This window comes from Prionailurus viverrinus, chromosome X (genome assembly GCF_022837055.1).
Source record: "Prionailurus viverrinus isolate Anna chromosome X, UM_Priviv_1.0, whole genome shotgun sequence".
Lineage (NCBI taxonomy): Eukaryota > Metazoa > Chordata > Mammalia > Carnivora > Felidae > Prionailurus > Prionailurus viverrinus.
The window spans coordinates 91,512,945-91,531,665 of NC_062579.1; the positions used below are offsets into that span (position 1 = coordinate 91,512,945).

The window sequence follows — 18,721 nt, forward strand, 5'->3', positions numbered from 1 at the left end:
ACGGGGGCCCCATGAGGCCGTGATGTTGGTTGGCACCGGCCCTAGACCACTTGGCCTCTTCCTTTCAGCTTGAGGCCCTGCTGAAAATTACCCAGCTGCGGGGGACACTCATTTTCCCAGTGGCCCTCCCGGCGACAGTACGCACACTGGTTCCGTCCTAACTTTGGTCCTGGGTGAGACCCCCCCCCCCCCCCCGGGACGTTCCCCTTTTCGGCCCTGGCCTCGCCCCTGCGGGGCACCTTTCCGGGAGGGTTCTGACCACTCCACCGAGGCAGCAGCTAACAAGTCCGCCTTTTTCTGCCTTTTTTTGTCACGGTTGACAAACCCCTCAGTTGCCACTTTCAGCAACCGACTGGCATTCATGCTGGTGAAACCCTGCAGCTTTTGCAGCCTGTGCCGGATGTCCCTTTGGGCCTGAGCTACGAAAGCCACGCTGACCATCCGCTGGTTAACGGGCGCCTCCGGGTCAAAAGGGATGTAGAGACGAAATGCCTCACATAGTCTCTCACAGGACTGGCTAGGGCTCTCCTCAGGTCCCTGGAGCACTTCTGATGTCTTACTCATATTTATGGCCTTTCCCCCCTTCCTTCATGCCATTTAGAAGGGCTTCTTGCTACCCTTCAGTCCTTGCGAGCCCTCCATCTACGTTTGAGTCATTTGGGTCCCATTTGGGGTCCTCTCCGGGGAAGTGAGCCTGAGCCTAAGCCTGGGTGTCTAGCGTCCCAGCCGGGGCACTCTCCTCTAACCATTTTAGGGCCGCCTGGGTAATTCAGTGACGCTCCTCCATGTGGAAGGGGGTCGGGAGGAGTTGACGGCAGTCCGTCCAGGTAGGTTTATGGGTTTGAGTTACGGACTGCATTAGTTCAATCGCAGCCTGGGGCTTCTCTGCATAGGAGGGAGTTTAGGAGGTCCAGAGTGGTAAAGGGTTGGTACACAAAAACACGCTGGCCTCCTCAGATCTGGCCTTCCTGATCATAATAGACGGGTCCCCTAGTTTCCCTCAGTGGCACCTGTAGGGCTCCCCGGTATTGCTACAGGAAGGGACTGTCTCTGCTGGCCTGATTTTCTGGGTGCCTTCCGGGAGGGGTGTATGGGGTTAGGACCGGTGGTCCGGGCGAGCCGGTCACAGCCGGAGAGGCCGGTGGTGCTAGAGGTGGTGAGGACTCGGGACTACGGGCAGCCTCCGGTGGGGTTTCAGCAGCCGGGGTGGCTGGAGGTGCAGGTGGCAGTGAGGGCTGCAGAGGGGCACATAGCGGTGGGGTTTCCTCAGGTTCTCCCGACAGTATGGGTTTTTCAGTTTCCGGCCAGCATTTGGAGGAAGCCGTGACACGAGCCATAACTTTACAGCTCTCTGATACAGACTTTCAGCCAAGGTGGCCGGGATAGGACCAGGTCTTGCCAACATTCAATGTAAGGACCTTGGTCGGGGTGGCCTGGATCCCCCACAACGACCCCGAACACTCGGCCAACCAGTTCCTTATCAAGTGAGCACTCGGAGGGCCAGCCTACCCCAATGTTCCATCAGTTTCACAGAAACTGGTGCTTTCTGGGAGTTAATTTCACACCATAATCTCCTGAATATCCCTTTTTGAATTTTCTCGACAGACACTCTAGGGGAGCCGGTTTACTCTGCTTTCCACCCATTTCCTCCCCCTGACAGACAACTTTCATGCACAAGAGAGGAAAAAGGGTGAAGGGGGGGCTAATTTGGAGAGGACGTACATTGCTTTGTCCATTTCCCGCCACTCTCCTCTTGGAGATATTTCAGGAGCCCCTCAGCATTGGCAGGTTCCGTATTAATCCCTGACCAGGATCAGATTCCTGAGGAAGCCTGACGCCGTCTTCAGCCATATGAGGTTGCCACGGAACCACGGATCGGGACTCAACACTGGCTTTGGCCCTTGGTCAGGTTGGAACCTTTCCATTGTCTATCACTTTCACACACAGTCACACAGCGACTCCAACCTGCTGCCCAGTGCCCAGCACCTTAGAGTTGTGGTTTTGTTCCTTTTTCCTTAGGGAACTACTCAGGCAACTCTGGGACTCTGGGGGGTGATCAGGCTCTCCTTCTTCCTCTTAGAGTCAGGTCTACCAAAAGGAACTCCAGGTTCTTACCAGTCTGTTGGGCGGCGCTCCCTGAGCTGGTTCCTGGGCCTCACCGTGTGTGTGTGTGTGTGTGTGTGTGTGTGTGTGTGTCCTTTGTGCATCCGGGTCCTTGCCCTGGCGAGCTGGGATGGGCTAGTCTCCTATGGATCAAGTGGTCTGCTGGTGGTAGGCGAGGTCGCCTCTCCCGGTACCCCGAGGTTGGTACCCCAGCAACGGGGGGGGGGGGGGGAGCGGGTGGAAATGCACCGTCTCCGAATCCTAGATGAGCCCTCATGTAATGTAATGGGACTGAGGTTTGTACAGAGTCGTGACACCAAGGCTTTCCTTTCTAGGAAGGAACTTGATTCATGCCCTCACGGGCTCAGTGGGTTCGTACCTGAAAAGCTGAGCCCCGAGCGCAGCGGGTTGTGGCCTTTTATACGATTTCTACTTCTTTGTCTCCCATACATGGTGACATGCAGACATGCAGTCTGGGTGGTCTATGTTAGAGTTGTGAGGAATGTCACCTGTGTGCACATAGCCTCCCTTGTCTTGAGGTTTTCACCACATTCCTTAGGTGTGACAGTGCCTGGAGCATATTGGTACAGACCTCGTAGTTCTGAAGGTACCTAAAGCAGTGAGAAACTTAGTATTTAAAAAAGAAGGATGGGGAGCCCGAAAGGTCAGTCGGTTGAGCATCTGACTCTTGATTTCGGTTCAGATCATGATCTCAGGGTTGGTGGGTTCACCCCCCCTCCCAGGCTCTCTGCTGTCAGCACAGAGCCTGCTTCGGATCCTGGGTCTCCGTCTCCCTCTCTCTCTCTCTCTGCCCCTCACCCCCCTCCCACAGCGCTCTCTCTCTCTCTCACTCTTAAAAATAAACATTTATAAATAAATAAACTAAAATAAAAAAGAAGGACAAATTATGGAAAGAGCCTAAATGTCCATCAACTGATGAATGGATAAAGAAATTGTGGTTTATATACACAATGGAATATTACGTGGCAATGAGAAAAAATGAAATATGGCCTTTTGTAGCAACGTGGATGGAACTGGAGAGTGTGATGCTAAGTGAAATAAGCCATACAGAGAAAGACAGATACCATATGGTTTCACTCTTATGTGGATCCTGAGAAACTTAACAGAAACCCATGGGGGAGGGGAAGGAAAAAAAAAAGAGGTTAGAATGGGAGAGAGCCAAAGCATAAGAGACTGTTAAAAACTGAGAACAAACTGAGGGTTGATGGGGGGTGGGAGGGAGGAGAGGGTGGGTGATGGGTATTAAGGAGGGCACCTTTTGGGATGAGCACTGGGTGTTGTATGGAAACCAATTTGACAATAAATTTCATAAAAAAAAAAAAAAGAAGGACAGTGGCCAACACTAGGAAATAAGTTTCGCTTTCAAAATCCTCTGGCGAGAATGGCAATGGGCATGTATGCGCAGGAACATTCTTGAATTTCCCTCACTCCCGGCGGCAAGGCCTGGAGGCCCCGGTGAGCAGCGAGACACCCTCTCTGTGGGGCCCGGCATTGCAACCGCTTTACCGACATCTGTCACTCACAAGCGAGAAAGGCAGGACGAAGGAATAAGGCATCAGTGGATGCCACGGCACAGAGGGCACGCTTTCCCAAGGCCACAGAACCTCCCTTCACTCTGGGGACACACGGGTGCTGTGAAACTGGTGTCTGATTAACTCCCACCAGAGGAAACTCTGGCATAACCATGGCACCTTACCCATCATTACTGCCATCACCTTACGGGACCGTGGTGTCCACAACTGGTGACTTTTCACGCAGAACTCCATTAAAGGAGCCTCACGTTGCTAAAGAGTCCTCAGAGACAAAGGTTGAACTGAGAATTTAACGCTTTTTAAAAAGGGGGCCCGCGTTCGCTTTGGCAGCGCATACGCCAAAATTGGAACGACGCAGAGAAGAGGGGCATGGCCTCTGCACTTCACTGACCCTTACTTGTTTGGGTTTTTTCCTACGCTGGTCTTCTCACACAAAGACAGCGGAGGTACGACTTCTTCTTTACAAGGCGGGATTATTCTAGAACACTGCTCCGACCGTTTCCTTACTCTTGCTCTGAGCAGCAGTAAACCAACAGGCCCCCTTTTAGTGTTTGGAATTGGGGTGCTCTCAAGGATGTGAAAGGTGACAAAATGCTTCTGAGCTGGGGAAGGATCAATAATGTGCTTTCCTCGGCTGGTGGGGGGAGGGGGGAAAAAGGGAGAAGAGCCTCTTTCTGGCCTTGATGGAATCCCTTCTCAGTTTTCTTTTAAAGCCGCAGAACCTGTGTGCCAGAATGGCTTCTAGTCCCCAGTCTCCTCCGCAAAAGGGCGGGTAGTGACCAGGATTGGAAACATAATGTATGCATGTTCGGTGGCCGCCTTCCCATAAATCCCCGTGAGTAACCTCTTAGGAGGTTTCCCCCAGAGTCCCGGGTTCGGCCTGAACTTGTCAGCGTGGATGGAGCTCATCTCTGGAAGAAACACTGCTCTCTCACTAGGGACTCCTCCCACCCCATTTTGCACATACTTGTGGTCCCGAAGGAGCAAGGTGGGGATGACGATGGGGTGAGGGAGGGCGGGATGGTGGAGAAGATACAGGTCAGTGCCGAGTCATCACGGGCACTCGGGGAACTTCTGTGACATGCAGGGCCTCCAGATGGTGACTCAGGGAGGTCTCCTCATGAAAGGAGGCCTCCTTGTCATTCTGTGTAAATGGCATTTCCTTTGCAATTTGCATACACACCCTACTTGCTCCCGTTTGATACACGAAGGCAAAAGCACAGAAAAATTTTCTCTTTATTGATAACACAACTTTGGAGGAGAAAAGGGTGGCAGGGGCAACAAGACGGCCCGGGTGTCAGTGGCACCGGAAGAACCCATCTCCAATCTGGCTTCTGAACGAGAGCGACATTCTAGGGCCCGTCCAGCATTAGGATGACCAGGTGTTCCAGGTTAGTAGGTGGAGTAGTTGTGGGCATTGATGCCCTCTCATCTCTCCTGAGCTTGGCTCTCCTGTTCTTAAACCAAACCTGCAGTCAGAGGGAAAAGGGGATCGGTTTAGTACATCGAACAGTTAACGTCCGAAGACAAAAGCCACTACCTACGTGCAAGTGTGTGCACCACTGAGATTTCATGCCGCGCCAAGGGAAGCTGTTTGCTCAAGGAAGTTACCAGCACACCCCCTCCCTTTAGCTCCCCCTTAGTGAGCACCAGCTATGTGCCAAATTCCGGAGTAGGCTTATCACTTTGTCCCTCTCTTCCCAATTTTAAGATTCAAATGGTTTTTTCAGGTATCGGGTGCAGGTCTACTTCTGAGTCGCACCCGCTTCTTGCGGATCAACTACCTGGTAACAGGATAAAGAAGGGTCTGTATCCTGGCGGCTGACGACCACCTGTTACCGCCAGTCACCTCCTGCCGTCTCCTCACTAGGGACAGTGTCACCTTGTTTTGGGGATAATGTGGGCATTGTCAATAGGGGGCCCTATTTAAGGTCATATTGAGGGGAACAGCTTCCTACTTGACAAGCCTATCTTCGGTGCAAAGTAAATAATTAATAGGAAGAAACGCGTTGGGTTTTCAGACAGATTTCCTTCAAGGATGTCTAAGGGGTCATTACTCCTCCGAAACCTCTTGAGAGTTAAAAAGCAGTCTGGCAAGGGAGGCCTCGTCATGGGGTCCCATGGAGTTTGTGGCCGTCTCACTGGGGCGTGAGAGTTGCGGGGGCCAGGCACACTGCCTTGACACTTCAACCCGTAGTGTTAAGGAAAGTGGAGACCAACTTGACCCAAATTAACTAAAATGCTCAAGACTCTTTGGCCGCCCAGGAGTCTAGGGGAAAGAGGCACACCATCGTCACCGTCGTCAATTCTGCATGCTCCAACTTGCCCCACCCTACAAACCTTTCCGGGCTCAGGGCCAGGTCAGCTCACTCTGGCCACAGTTCCAGGATCCCGGACCCAAGCCGCTGTTGTCCAGCAGGGCAGGACAGGGCAGGGCAGGGCAGGGCAGGGCCCCTCGGAGCTGCTACACAACCAGGAGGTCCCAATCCCATCCCTTTTTCTTAAGGCAAGGTGAAACCGCACTTTAGGAAGGTGGTTGACAACAATGAGGGTAAAGGGGTCATAAAATGGCTTCTTCTTCCTAAATACCTGCCCAATAGTTTTGCAAACAAGCAAACAAAACGGTCAGTTAGACTTGACTATCTTCTCGGTGTCCTAGTTAATGGGGTTAACATTAGATTGAAATCCCTTCAGAAGTTTCCAAACTACGCATCTTGAGTGGCACAAAAGGCCTTCTCTCCCTGCCTGAGGCCTCATGCTTGCACTCCTATTTTAAGATTTGTGGTATTTCTGCTGCATAAATACAGAGCTTCAACAAGGCCGGTGTGATCGAGCTCATTCCGGGGTTGGGGGGGGGGGGGATCTGAACATACCAGTGGTCAAATACCCATAAACATAAGATAACAAAAGCTGGCTGTTGTATGGGCTGTATTCTCTCTTCTTAAAAAATTTTTTTTAGGGGCGCCTGGGTGGCGCAGTCGGTTAGGCGTCCGACTTCAGCCAGGTCACGATCTCGCGGTCCGTGAGCTCGAGCCCCGCATCGGGCTCTGGGCTGATGGCTCAGGGCCTGGAGCCTGTTTCCGATTCTGTGTCTCCCTCTCTCTCTGCCCCTCCCCCATTCATGCTCTGTCTCTCTCTGTCCCAAAAATAAATAAACGTTGAAAAAAAAAATTAAAAAAAAATTTTTTTTTAAATTTTTTTTGACGTTTATTTATTTTTGAGACAGAGAGAGACAGAGCATGAATGGGGGAGGGGCAGAGAGAGAGGGAGACACAGAATCGGAAACAGGCTCCAGGCCCTGAGCCATCAGCCCAGAGCCCGACGCGGGGCTCGAACTCACGGAGTGCGAGATCGTGACCTGAGCTGAAGTCGGACGCTCAACCGACTGAGCCACCCAGGTGCCCTCTTCTTAAAATTTTTTAAAAATGTTTATTTACTTATTTTGAGAGAGAGAGAGATAGAAAGGAAGTGGAGGAGGGGCAGAGAAAGAGGGAGAGAGAATCTCAAGCAGGCTCCATGCTGTCAGCATAGAGCCTGATGAGGGGCTCAAACTCACAAACAGTAAGATCATGACCTGAGCTGAAACCAAGAGTCAGAGGCTTCATCGACTGAGCCACCCGGGCGCCCTGATATGGGCTGTATTCTCAACATTGGCTTTACAAAACAGTTCTGTTTGCAAAAGAAAGGAGGAAACCATGTATTAAGTTTCTTGGAGAAATTCAACTGTCTGGTTGGGAAATCTGTGAGAACACTGTTTTCTCCCTGATTTGTTTCTTGTGGCTTCTTTCCCCTTCAGAATGCCACTGAGAGTGCATTAGGAAACCCAGGAAGGAGAAAGAGCTAGTCACCAAACCTTAACGTTTTTCTTTTCCTCTGCAATACGCCTTGTCAGCCTGAAAAAGCGATCCCAGTCTGCTCCCAACCTTTCCAGTCTGAGCCAGGCCCGGGGCCCCAGTCTGCGGTGTTGGGATGCCACTACTCAACGGTCAGCTCTGTTGGGCTGCTTTTCAGGTACTCCCACCACCAGATCTGCAACTGTTCTTTTTTTAGAAATTTTTAAAAGTTTATTTACATTTTTTAGTAATCTCTACACCCAGCATGGGTCTCGAACCCACGACCCGATATCAAGAGTTACATGCTCCTCCGACCGAGCCAGCCAGGCGCCCCTGCAACCCCTTTCCATCAATGCACTCACACATGCACTCTGCAGCAAAGCCGATACACCCAGCCTGATTTCCTTTCCTTTCTTTTTTGGGCAAATATGACTTTGCTGTAACTTAAGTGGGTTTTTTTTGGGGGGGGGTCACCTTTTTACGGCATGACCTACAAATTAGTCAAAAGTGCCTGAGGGAATGAAAGTATTTAAAATTAACACAATGACTCTATCCCCAAATAAGGGCCACCCAACCCCCAACCAACCAAATTCCACAAAACTCAACTCTTCAAAATGGCATCACCAACATGAAAAAAATTCTTAAAATGTTAGAAATCCTCAAGAGAATATGTGCTTACGTGTTTAGTAGATTTGAAGAATTTGTGTAGTACCCAGAAGGCCTATTTTTTTTTAAATTTTTTTTTCAACGTTTATTTATTTTTGGGACAGAGAGAGACAGAGCATGAACGGGGAGGGGCAGAGAGAGAGGGAGACACAGAATCGGAAACAGGCTCCAGGCTCTGAGCCATCAGCCCAGAGCCCGACGCGGGGCTCGAACTCACGGACCGTGAGATCGTGACCTGGCTGAAGTCGGACGCTTAACCGACTGCGCCACCCAGGCGCCCCCAGAAGGCCTATTTTGACTGACCTGTAGTTCTTCTCTAACCTTTTCGCCCTTCTTAGGTCAATTAATATTCATTCAGTACTAGGTGGTTGTTTTTTTTTTTTTTTTTTTTTGCTTGTTTCATACTTTAGGCAAATTTTCAAAGCCTGCAAACCGTTCCCCCATTCTCACCGTAACGTGACTGTCCCGGCAATGTTTTCAGGTTGATGCATCAAAATATTCCAGAAAATTAGAATGTAGAGCTCTCACTCCCCACATTGCCTTACCAAACACTTAAAAACAACAGCAAGAGGACTGGGTTCTCGAACTTTGAAGCTGTCCCTCCACCATCAGTCTTAGCTTCACTAAACAGACACTGGTTACTCATATAGCGTGTTCTGAGCATACATTTCTCCCTCACCCCAATGTTTTTTTTTTAATGTTTATTTTTGAGAGAGAGAGAGAGAGAGACAGAGCACGAGCAGGGGAGGGGCACAGAGAGAGGGAGACACAGAATCTGAAGCAGGCTCCAGGCTCTGAGCTGTCAGCACAGAGCCCGACGCGGGGCTCGAACCCACGGACTGCGAGATCATGACCTGAGCCGAAGTCGGACGCTCAACCAACTGAGCCTCCCAGGCGCCCCCACCCCAAAGTTTATAAATTCACCCACTTCGCTAAGAGCTTATGCATGGCTTTAACTTAGTATAACCAATCCCTCTCATAACCTGCTCCTCTGTGCATTAATTTGAATACTTCCACAGTCAGCCCGAGCCCCAATATGTCTCCACACGTGACTCTTCAAAGGATATCTGTGTTTTGGGTGGTGGGTTCGGCCCTGCAGCCGGCTCTGTGCTGACAGCTCGGAGCCTGGAACCTGCTTCGGATTCTGCGTCTCCCTCTCTCTCTGCCCCTCCCCCGCTCACCCTTAAAAAAATTTTTTTAAGTAATAAATGAACATTAAAAAAATTTAAGAGAAAGGAATCATGTTCCCTCGGGTAATGGGAAACATCCGTAAGCTGGAGTTCACATACCCCATTTTTCACCCACAAAGACTCCTAAAGTCGCTTTATTTGCCAAAGTTAAAAAAGAAAACCGAAACATACCAAGTTGAGAACCCCTGGAACAGAAGTGTTACAAGTCCTAAAGCCGGTTTCAGAATGGCTGCCCTGCCATTCAGGTTTACTGACCTGCACTCTGGCTTCGGTCACATTCATGCAGCTTGCAAGTTCTCTTCTGCGGGGAGAAAACCACAAATGTTTAGTATTTAGAGCTGTGGATAAAGTGAAATGTACAGATATACTTTTTATGCTTGTTTTAAAACGTGTACCCTCCCCTCAAGAGTCCACCCCCCAAGTAAACTTTTCTGTAATTCCCAGTTCCAGGCTTGCTACGGTTTCCCCTCAAAATTTAAGGTAGCATTAACATCTTGGTAGTCACGATAAATAATTTTATTGCACTATTTAAAAAAAGAAAAATTCGGGGCTCCGGGGTGGCTCAGTTGGTTAAGCATCCGACTTCGGTTCAGGTCATGATCTCATGGTTTGTGGGTTCGAGCCCCGCATTGGACTCTGTGCTGACAGCTCAGAGCCTGGAACCTGCTTTGGATTCTGTGTCTCCCTCTCTCTCTGTTCCCTCCTCCACTCGCACTCTGTCTCTCTCTCAAAAATAAATAAGCACTAAAAAATCTTTTAAATAAAAAATAAAAAATTAATGCAAACAAATATATGATCAACAAATTATCACAGTTTTATTTACTTATTTATTTATTTATTATTTTTTAAGTAAGCTCTATGCCCAACGTGGGGTTTGAACTCACAACCCCGAGAGCAAGAGTCACATGCTCTGCTGACTGAGACAGCCAGGTGCCCCTCCAACTTTTTAAAATTTATTTAAAAAAATTTTAAGTAGGCTCTATGTCCTAAGTGGGGTTCAAAGTCTTGACCCTGAGATCAAGAGTCACACGCTCTTCTGACTGAGCCAGCCAGGTGACCCCCTCCCTCAAAATTTTATTTATTTATAAAAAGGTTTTAATGTTTATTATGATTTGTTTTTTGAGAGACAGACAGACAGAGAGTGAGCAGGGGACGGGCAGAGAGAGAGAGAGGGAAACACCGAATCTGAAGCAGGCTCCAGGCTCTGAGCTGTCAGCACAGGGCCCGACGCCGGCCTCGAACTCACGAACCGCGAGATCATGACCTGAGCCGAAATCGGACGCTTAACCACCTAGCCACCCAGGCGCCCGCCTCAAAATTGTAAATGAAAGGATCCAGCCCTACAGCTAGCTGCAGGAGAGCACCTTATTCTCCTTAGCCTGATTCCAATAAAATTTTATTTACAAAAAGCTACCAACACAGAAGATTAAAAAAATGTATAAATTATACTACATCAAAATTAAAAACTTCTGTAGACCAAAGTACAAAATCAATAAAGTGAGGGGTACCTGGCTGGCTCAGTCAGTTAAGTGCCTGACTCTTGATTTAGCCTCAGGTTATGATCTCATGGTTTGTGGGGTTGAGTCCCACGCCAGGCTCTGTGTTGAGTGTGGATTGTGCTTAGGATTCTCTCCCTCCCTCTTCCCCCTCTCCAACTAGCACATATGCACTCAGGTGCGTGTGGGCTCTCTCTCTCTCTCTCAAAATAAATTTTCAAACTTCAAAAAAAATCAGTAGAGTGACAAGGCAACCCTTCAAATGGAGAAAATATGTGCAAATCATATATCTGATAAGGAGTTAACATCCACAATATATTAAGGACTACAACTGAATAAATAAACAAGCAACCGGTTAAGAACTGGGCAAAGGCCTTGGATAGACATTTCTCCAAAGATGATATTAAAATGGCCATGAAAAGATGCTCAACATCACTAAGTAGTCATTAAGGAAATGCAAACCAAAACCACACTGCTACCTCATACCGTTAGAATGGATACTATCAAACAAACAAAACAAAACAAAACAAAAAACCCGAAAATAAGTGCTGGTGAGGATGTGGGGAAATTGGAACCCTTGTGCAGCCGCTAAGAAAAACAGTTCGGTTCAGGTCATAATCTCATGGTTTGTGGGTTCGAGTTTGTGGGTTTGAGCGCTGCTCAAAAATTTAAACATAGAAATTACCAAATGACCCGACAATTCCATTTCTGAGTATATACCTGAAAGAACTGAACACAGGCTCTTGGAAAGATATTTTGACACCTATGTGCCTAGCAGTGTAATTCCCAAGAGCCAAAAAGTGGAAGCAACCTGAGTGCTCATTAATAATAAGTGGATAGGGGCGCCTGGGTGGCTCAGTCAGTTAAGCGTCCGACTTCGGCTCAGGTCATGTTCTCCCGGTTTGTGAGTTCAAGCTCCGCATCGGGCTCTGTGCTGATAGCTTGGAGCCTGGAGCCTGCTTCGGCTTCCGTGTCTCCCTCTCTCGATCAAGAGTCAGATTCTTAACCCACTGAGCCATCCAGCCACCCCTATAGGTAGAATCTAAAAAACAAAAGAGAGATAGACAACCAAAAAGACAGACTGTAATACAGAGAAGAAACTGACGGTTCCCAGAGGGGAATTGGGTCGGGGGACAGGTGAAATTGAGGGGATTAAGAAGTACAAACTTCTAGTTATAAAATAAATAAGTCATGAAAATGAACATACAATATAGGGAATATAGTCAATAATTTGTAATAATGTTCTATGGTGACGGATGGTGACCACACTTATCGTGGTGTGCACTGAGTAACGTATAAAGTCGTTGAATCATTATGTTGTACACCTGAAACCAATATAACACTGTATGTCAATTATACTTCAATAAAAAAGCCAAAAAGCTTACAAAAAATTAAAAGACTGTATGCTATGTAAAATAAACCGGTCACAAAACGACAAAATCACAGACAGGAAGTATAATGGTGGTTACCAGGGGATCGGGGGGTGTGTTATTGTGTAATGGTAATAGTTTCAGGTTTGCAATATGAGAAGATGTCTGAAAATGAACGGTGGTGATGGTAACATAAGAAAAATGTACGTAATGCCACTGAACTGCACAATGAAAAATGGCAAAGACAGTACATTTTACGAGTATTTGACCAAAATAAAGAAATCAGGAAAAAAATGAATAAATTAGTCTTACGGAGAATAAAAATGGGCGCAGGGCTCGAATATGCCCATTAAAGATCCTCAACATCACTAATCAATACGGAAATACAAATCAAAACCACAATGAAATACCACTTCACAGCCATTGAGACGGCTAATATTTTTTTTTTAATTTTTTTTTCAATGTTTATTTATTTTTGGGACAGAGAGAGACAGAGCATGAACGGGGGAGGGGCAGAGAGAGAGGGAGACACAGAATCGGAAACAGGCTCCAGGCTCCGAGCCATCAGCCCAGAGCCTGACGCGGGGCTCGAACTCACGGACCGCGAGATCGTGACCTGGCTGAAGTCGGACGCTTAACCGACTGCGCCACCCAGGCGCCCCGAGACGGCTAATATTAAAAACAGGGGCGCCTGGCTGGCTCAGCCAGTGGAGTGTGTGACTCTTGATCTCGGGCTTGTGAGTTCAAGCCCCACCTGGGGTGTAGAGATTACCTAAAAATAAAATGTTTTAAATAAATAAACAAATAAGTGTTAACAAGAATGTGAAGAAATCAGGGGCGCCTGGGTGGCGCAGTCCGTTAAGCGTCCGACTTCAGCCAGGTCACGATCTCGCGGTCCGTGAGTTCGAGTGCCGCGTCAGGCTCTGGGCTGATGGCTCAGAGCCTGGGGCCTGTTTCCGATTCTGTGTCTCCCTCTCTCTCTGCCCCTCCCCCATTCATGCTCTGTCTCTGTCCCAAAAATAAATAAACGTTGAAAAAAAAAATTAAAAAAAAAATTAAAAAAAAAAAAGAATGTGAAGAAATTGGAATCCTTGTGCACTTGCAGCCACTAAGGGACACAGCACAGTAGCTGCTTGAAAAATTAAAAACAGGCTTACCAAACGATCTAGCAATTCTGGATATCTACCCCAAATGATTGAAAACAGTGACTCCAACTGCTATTTGCACGCCCATGTTCACAACAGCGTTATTCACAATAGCCAAAAGGTAGAAGCCACTCAAGTGCCCACTAAAAATGAATAGATCAATGAAATTCTGTATTTACAAGCAATGGAATATTACTCAACCCTAAAAAAGGAAGGGAATTCTGAGACACGCTACATCGTGGATGAACCCCGATAACATTATGGTAAGTGAAATACTTCAGGCATAAAAAGAAAAATACTGTGTAATCCCACTTATATGAGGCACCTACAGTAGTCAAATTCATCAGAACACAAAGTAGGAAGGTGATCGCCAGGGGCTGGGGGAGATGGGGGAACAGAGAGTGGTTCAGCGTGCATCCTTTTAGTTTTGCAAGGTGGAAAGAGTTCTGGAGATTCGTTGTAAAAAAAAAAATAGGAATGCACTTTAGTGAACTATACACTGAAAAAAATGGTTAAGATCGTATATTTTATCTTTACACATATTTTACCACAATTTTTTTAATTTATTTTTTTTTAGTAATCTCTACACCGATAAATGGCCCAAACTTAGGACCCTGAGGTCAAAAGCTGCATGCTCCTCTGAGCCAGCCACGACTCTCTATTTTACCAGCTTTTTAATAAGTCTTTTTTTCTTTTTTTAATGTTTTTTTTTTGAGAGAGAGACAGACAGAAAGAGAGAGCGCGCGCACGAGAGCACTTCAGCGCAGAGCCCGATGCGGGCTCGACTGGGCTCGAACTGACGAACCGGGAGATCAGGACCTGAGCCCAAATCAAGAGTTGGACGCTTAACCGCTTAAACGACTGAGCCACGCAGGCTCCCCTTAAGTCTTTTTTTCTTTAAGTTTGTGCTTGTTTGTGTAATCTCTATGCCTAGGTGGGGCTCGAACCTCGAACTCGCGACCCTCAGAGATCAAGAATCCCACGCTCTCCCAACTGAGCCAGCCCGGCGTCCCCACCACAATTTAAAAAAAAACAAAAAGACTACCCACCACAGATTTCCACAGACTTGTTTCTTATAATTACTGTATACAAATATTTCCCTTGATGCACAGAAGGCATTCTCCCCAACCCTAGTCCTTTTTGGTTTAGGAGGGGGAGAAGGAAGTTGGCGGGGGGGGAGGGGGGACGGGTCGGGGTGGAGGGGCAGGGGGGCCGGGAGGGGGTAGGGAAACGAAGATGCCTGGCAATGAGGCGAACGGCACTTGCCGGAGCAAGCCACTTACCTTGTGGCCACGTCAAGGTATTGAGTGCGCTGGAAAACGCTTTCCAGCTCCCGCACCTGAAATGCCGTGAACTTAGAGCGCGGGGCTCCCTGCTGCCGGCGGTGGGGCTGACGAGCCCTAGCGGCTGCCACTTGGGGTGGCCCTTCAGCGTGCTGCTGCCCCAGCGCCTGGACGACACCGCTGGCCTCGTGGTTCTCTTCGCCGTCACGGTTCGCCACGCCTTCACGGTTGATGTCGCCTCCAGAGTTGGCAGAGCTGACACCGCCCTGGGGGTTATTGTTGCCCACGGGGACTAGACTGCCGTCATCAATGTGGCCGTCTTCTTTGGCGTCTGGGGCCGCGTCCTGCACAGGTTCAGAACTGATTTCCACTTCTTGCATCCCCAGCCAGTAGTAGTCGGGGTCACAGTATGCACCCAGGTCACAGTAGTCGCCGCTGGGCAGAGGCTCCATGGCTGTGGTGGGGTGGACGGCCACCGCCTCCGCCCACCCTGTGGTGATCGAGACCAGAGCCGGCCTCTTTTGGCGCCTCGTACCAGTTCAAAGGTTTGGCGCAAGTTCGACGCGTACGTGACCCCCTTTAGACGATCGCTATTGGCTTTCCCTTTCCGCCAACTGAGGTGGGTGGGACTTGCTTCGACACGCAAGTGTCTGGGGCGTGGCCAAAAAATAAGGGCTGTGCGGGGCAAGGCGGGAGCTTGGGTTTGTGCACAATCGGGTCTCTAACTGAAAGTTCGGTTTACCACGCCCCTCTTGAGCAGAGTGGTCTGAGGACGGGATGGTACCGGATTATGCGACCTGATTTGGGGGGCAAATCAGGGACGGGGAGAGATGAAGGTTCGAGACTTCTCACTACCTACAGGAGCCCTTTGGGAAACGTTTTGAGAAAGTCTCATGGTCCAGCCCTCTATATTTGGCAACCTGCACACACGCCAGGCTAATAAGTAAAGTGAAATGATGAACCGAGTTTCTGCAAGGACACAGAAAGCAGAGCCCACCATGTTTCCGGGGTGCCGAGAGTCGGATGTTGGGGCCGGATTTGTAGAACATTCTGGGTAAGATGCACTCTACAGGAAATCCAATGTGCCCGATGAGAAAGTTCAAGTACTCCGGATTTTTAGTAATGACGCCCCATCGGAGTGCAAGTGTAGACCCCCCAGCCCAGGGCTTAGTGCACCGAGAACTCTTGCATTTTGCTGGCTTAGGAGGCCACAGCGAAGTATGCATCCTCGGTGGTCCTCCACTCGCGCATCTGCGGTAGCATGTCCCCTATACAAGCTCAGCCGTCCCCTGTGCTGGGCTCCTGGCATGAACTCAGGTCAGTTTCCACCTTTCCCCCTGCTGCTCCCTCTCCCCCCGTGCTCCCTTTTTTTCCCTAAAAATATCATCATGATCTCTTGCTCTGGAAAAAATAAAATTGTATTTATTGTCAAAAGAGATCCAGGCCAGTGTAAGGGAGGAAGATTTTTTCCTTCCGTCCTTCAAGGTCTTCTAGCTGGTTTAGGAATTAAATTGACATGAGACAGTTTGACAGGAGAAAAAAAACAGTTTTATTGCGTGAACACAGTGGCCAAATAATGACAGTGACACCTCAAGAAATAACCAAGGCATCTCTGAGGAATTGGCAGGGCAAAGAAAACTTGTGTTTGGGAGCTTCGATTCAGAAGGAATTCTAAACAGAATTTGGGCTGGGGTAGTAAATTAGGAAAGGGTGACCAGGGGTGTTTACACAGCCTTCTCTGCTCTATGGAGGATGTCTCTTTACTTCCTGGTACAGGGAGGGTAACTTTCACGATTTATTTCTTACTTTTTTGGAGACAAAGGGGGCTCGGGGTGTTCTTTTTGTATTGGCTATTTCTTTTTTTTTATTATTTTTTTTAACATTTATTTATTTTTGAGACAGAGAGAGAGAGAGAGAGAGAGAGAGCATGAGCGGGGGAGGGTCAGAGAGAGAGGGAGACACAGAATCCGAAACAGGCTCCAGGCTCTGAGCTGTCAGCACAGAGCCCAACGTGGGGCTCGAACTCACGGACTGCGAGATCATGACCTGAGCCAAAGTCGGGACGCTTAACCGACTGAGCCTCCCAGGTGCCCCTGTATTGGCTGTTTCTTAAGTAATTTTTATTTAAAATAATCAATATGCCAGGGTGCCTGGGTGGCTCAGTCGGTTAAACATCTGACCCTTGAATTCAGTTCTGGTCACGATCTCATGGTTGGTGAGATCAAGCTTGGCATCAGGCTCTGCACTGAGAGCTCAGAGCCTGCTTGGGATTCTCTCTCTCTCTCTCTCTCTCTCTCTAATTTTTTAATGTTTATTTATTTTTGAGAGAGACAGAGCACAAGTGGGGGAGGAGTAGAGAGAGAAGGAGACAGAATCCGAAGCAGGCTTCAGGCTCCGAGCTGTCAGCACAGAGCCCGGCATGGGCTCAAATCCACGAACCTAGAGATCATGACCTGAGCCGAAGTCGGATGCTTAACCGACTGAGTCACCCAGGCGCCCCTCTCTTTCTCTTGCTCTCTCTCTGCCCTCCCCCGCTAGTGCTCTCTCACTCCCTCAAAATAAATAAACATTGAAAAATAAATAAAAATGAAATGAAATCATCAATATTCCAAAGTGGCACATTTTGGAGTCGTCTGCCTTTGGCCCCTATACCAGATTGAGGGCTCTATGGTTCTCTCTTCAAGATGTGTTTCGTAATAGGGTGCCTCCGTGGCTCATTTGGTTAAGCATCCGACTCTTGATTTCAGCTCAGGTCATGATCTCACGCTTTGTGGGCTGGAACCCTGCATCGGGCTCTGTGCTTTCAGGGTGGAGCCTGCTTGGGATTCTCTCCCTCTCTCTGGGTTCCTCCCCGACTCACGCTGCTTCGGTCTCTCTCAAAATAAATAAACTTAAAAAAAAAACAACCATGTGTTTTGCAGATGCTTTGGGAGGTGTTAATATCCTGAACATTACAAGCAATTTCTAATAATGAGTCCTATGCTTCGTATTACACATGATTCATCTTCTTTTTACTATGGCAACCATCAGTGTTTTCAGCATCATCTTGTGAAAGAAATTAAACAATTGGTGGGGGCCTTTGTAAGACGTATGCACCTTGCCTAACGTGCCTAATGGATAAACGTTGCTGCAGGATGGCTCAGAAATCAGCTGAAACATGGTGATTGACCAAGTCACGTTTAGAAAAGATGTCAAGGAGGTGGGCGGGGGGGGGGGCGCCTGAGTGGCTCCGTCAGTTGAGCGTCTGACTCTTGATTTCGGCTCAGTTTGTGAGTTTGAGCCTCGAGTCAGGCGCCATGCTTCAGCATGGAGCCTGCTTGGAATTCCTTCTCTCCCCCAAAAATAAAATGAGCATTAAAAAAAAATTTTTTTTTTAAAAGGAAGAAAAGATGTCAAGAGATGGCGATCCCACGGCCTCTCTCTGACTTTAACCAAGATGTTTCGTCCTCAGGCTGACTCTTCCGGATTATGCAGGCCTCTCCCTCCCTTGGCTAGGATCCCGATGATGAATTTTCAGTCTTGGATCAGTTGTTATGTGGGAGAAATACAAGAGTTTTCCTCACGGCTTGCATTAGACTAGCTAGAGCAGCTGTGACGTCTCAGACGTGTTCTCGCACATCTCTGTCCGCAGTGTACTCCCCTGTCATCTAACCCACAGTCCCTCGTGTACCCCAGGGGAGCGTTGCCCGAACTCCATACCACCCACGCTAGTATTTATTTACAATTTTTAAGCTAAATTTAATCTACTTTTTATTTTAAACTTCAGGTGGGGCCCTATTCTTTTTTTTTTTTAATTTTTAATGTTTCTTTATTTTTGAGAGAGAGAAAGGGACAGAGTGCAAGCAGGGGAGAGGCAGAAAGAGAGGGAGACAGAAAATCCAAAGCAGGCTCCAAGCTGTCAGCACAGAGCCCAGTGTGGGGCTCGAACCCGTGAATCGCGAGATCATGACCTGAGCCGAAGCCAGGGACTCAACCGACTGAGCCACTCAGGCGCCCCAAGGGGAGCCCTATTGTAAGCGAAAGTAGCCAGGAATCATGATCTGGTGTGACAGGTTTATGAGAGCAAATCTGGAGCCAGACTA

At 48.4% G+C, this 18,721-nt stretch overlaps 1 protein-coding gene across 1 annotated transcript; it reads right to left on the reverse strand.

Moving 5' to 3' along the window:
* Positions 1 to 4,913: 4,913 nt before the first annotated feature.
* On the reverse strand, positions 4,914 to 15,158 carry LOC125157723 (rhox homeobox family member 1-like). The gene is made up of 3 exons (XM_047844648.1): positions 14,640 to 15,158; positions 9,601 to 9,646; positions 4,914 to 5,125 (listed from the first exon to the last, which is right to left on the reverse strand). Exons 1-3 carry the CDS (start codon positions 15,089 to 15,091, stop codon positions 5,009 to 5,011), a joined length of 615 nt encoding a protein of 204 aa, XP_047700604.1. The 5' UTR covers positions 15,092 to 15,158; the 3' UTR covers positions 4,914 to 5,008.
* Between the last annotated feature and the right edge of the window lie 3,563 nt (positions 15,159 to 18,721).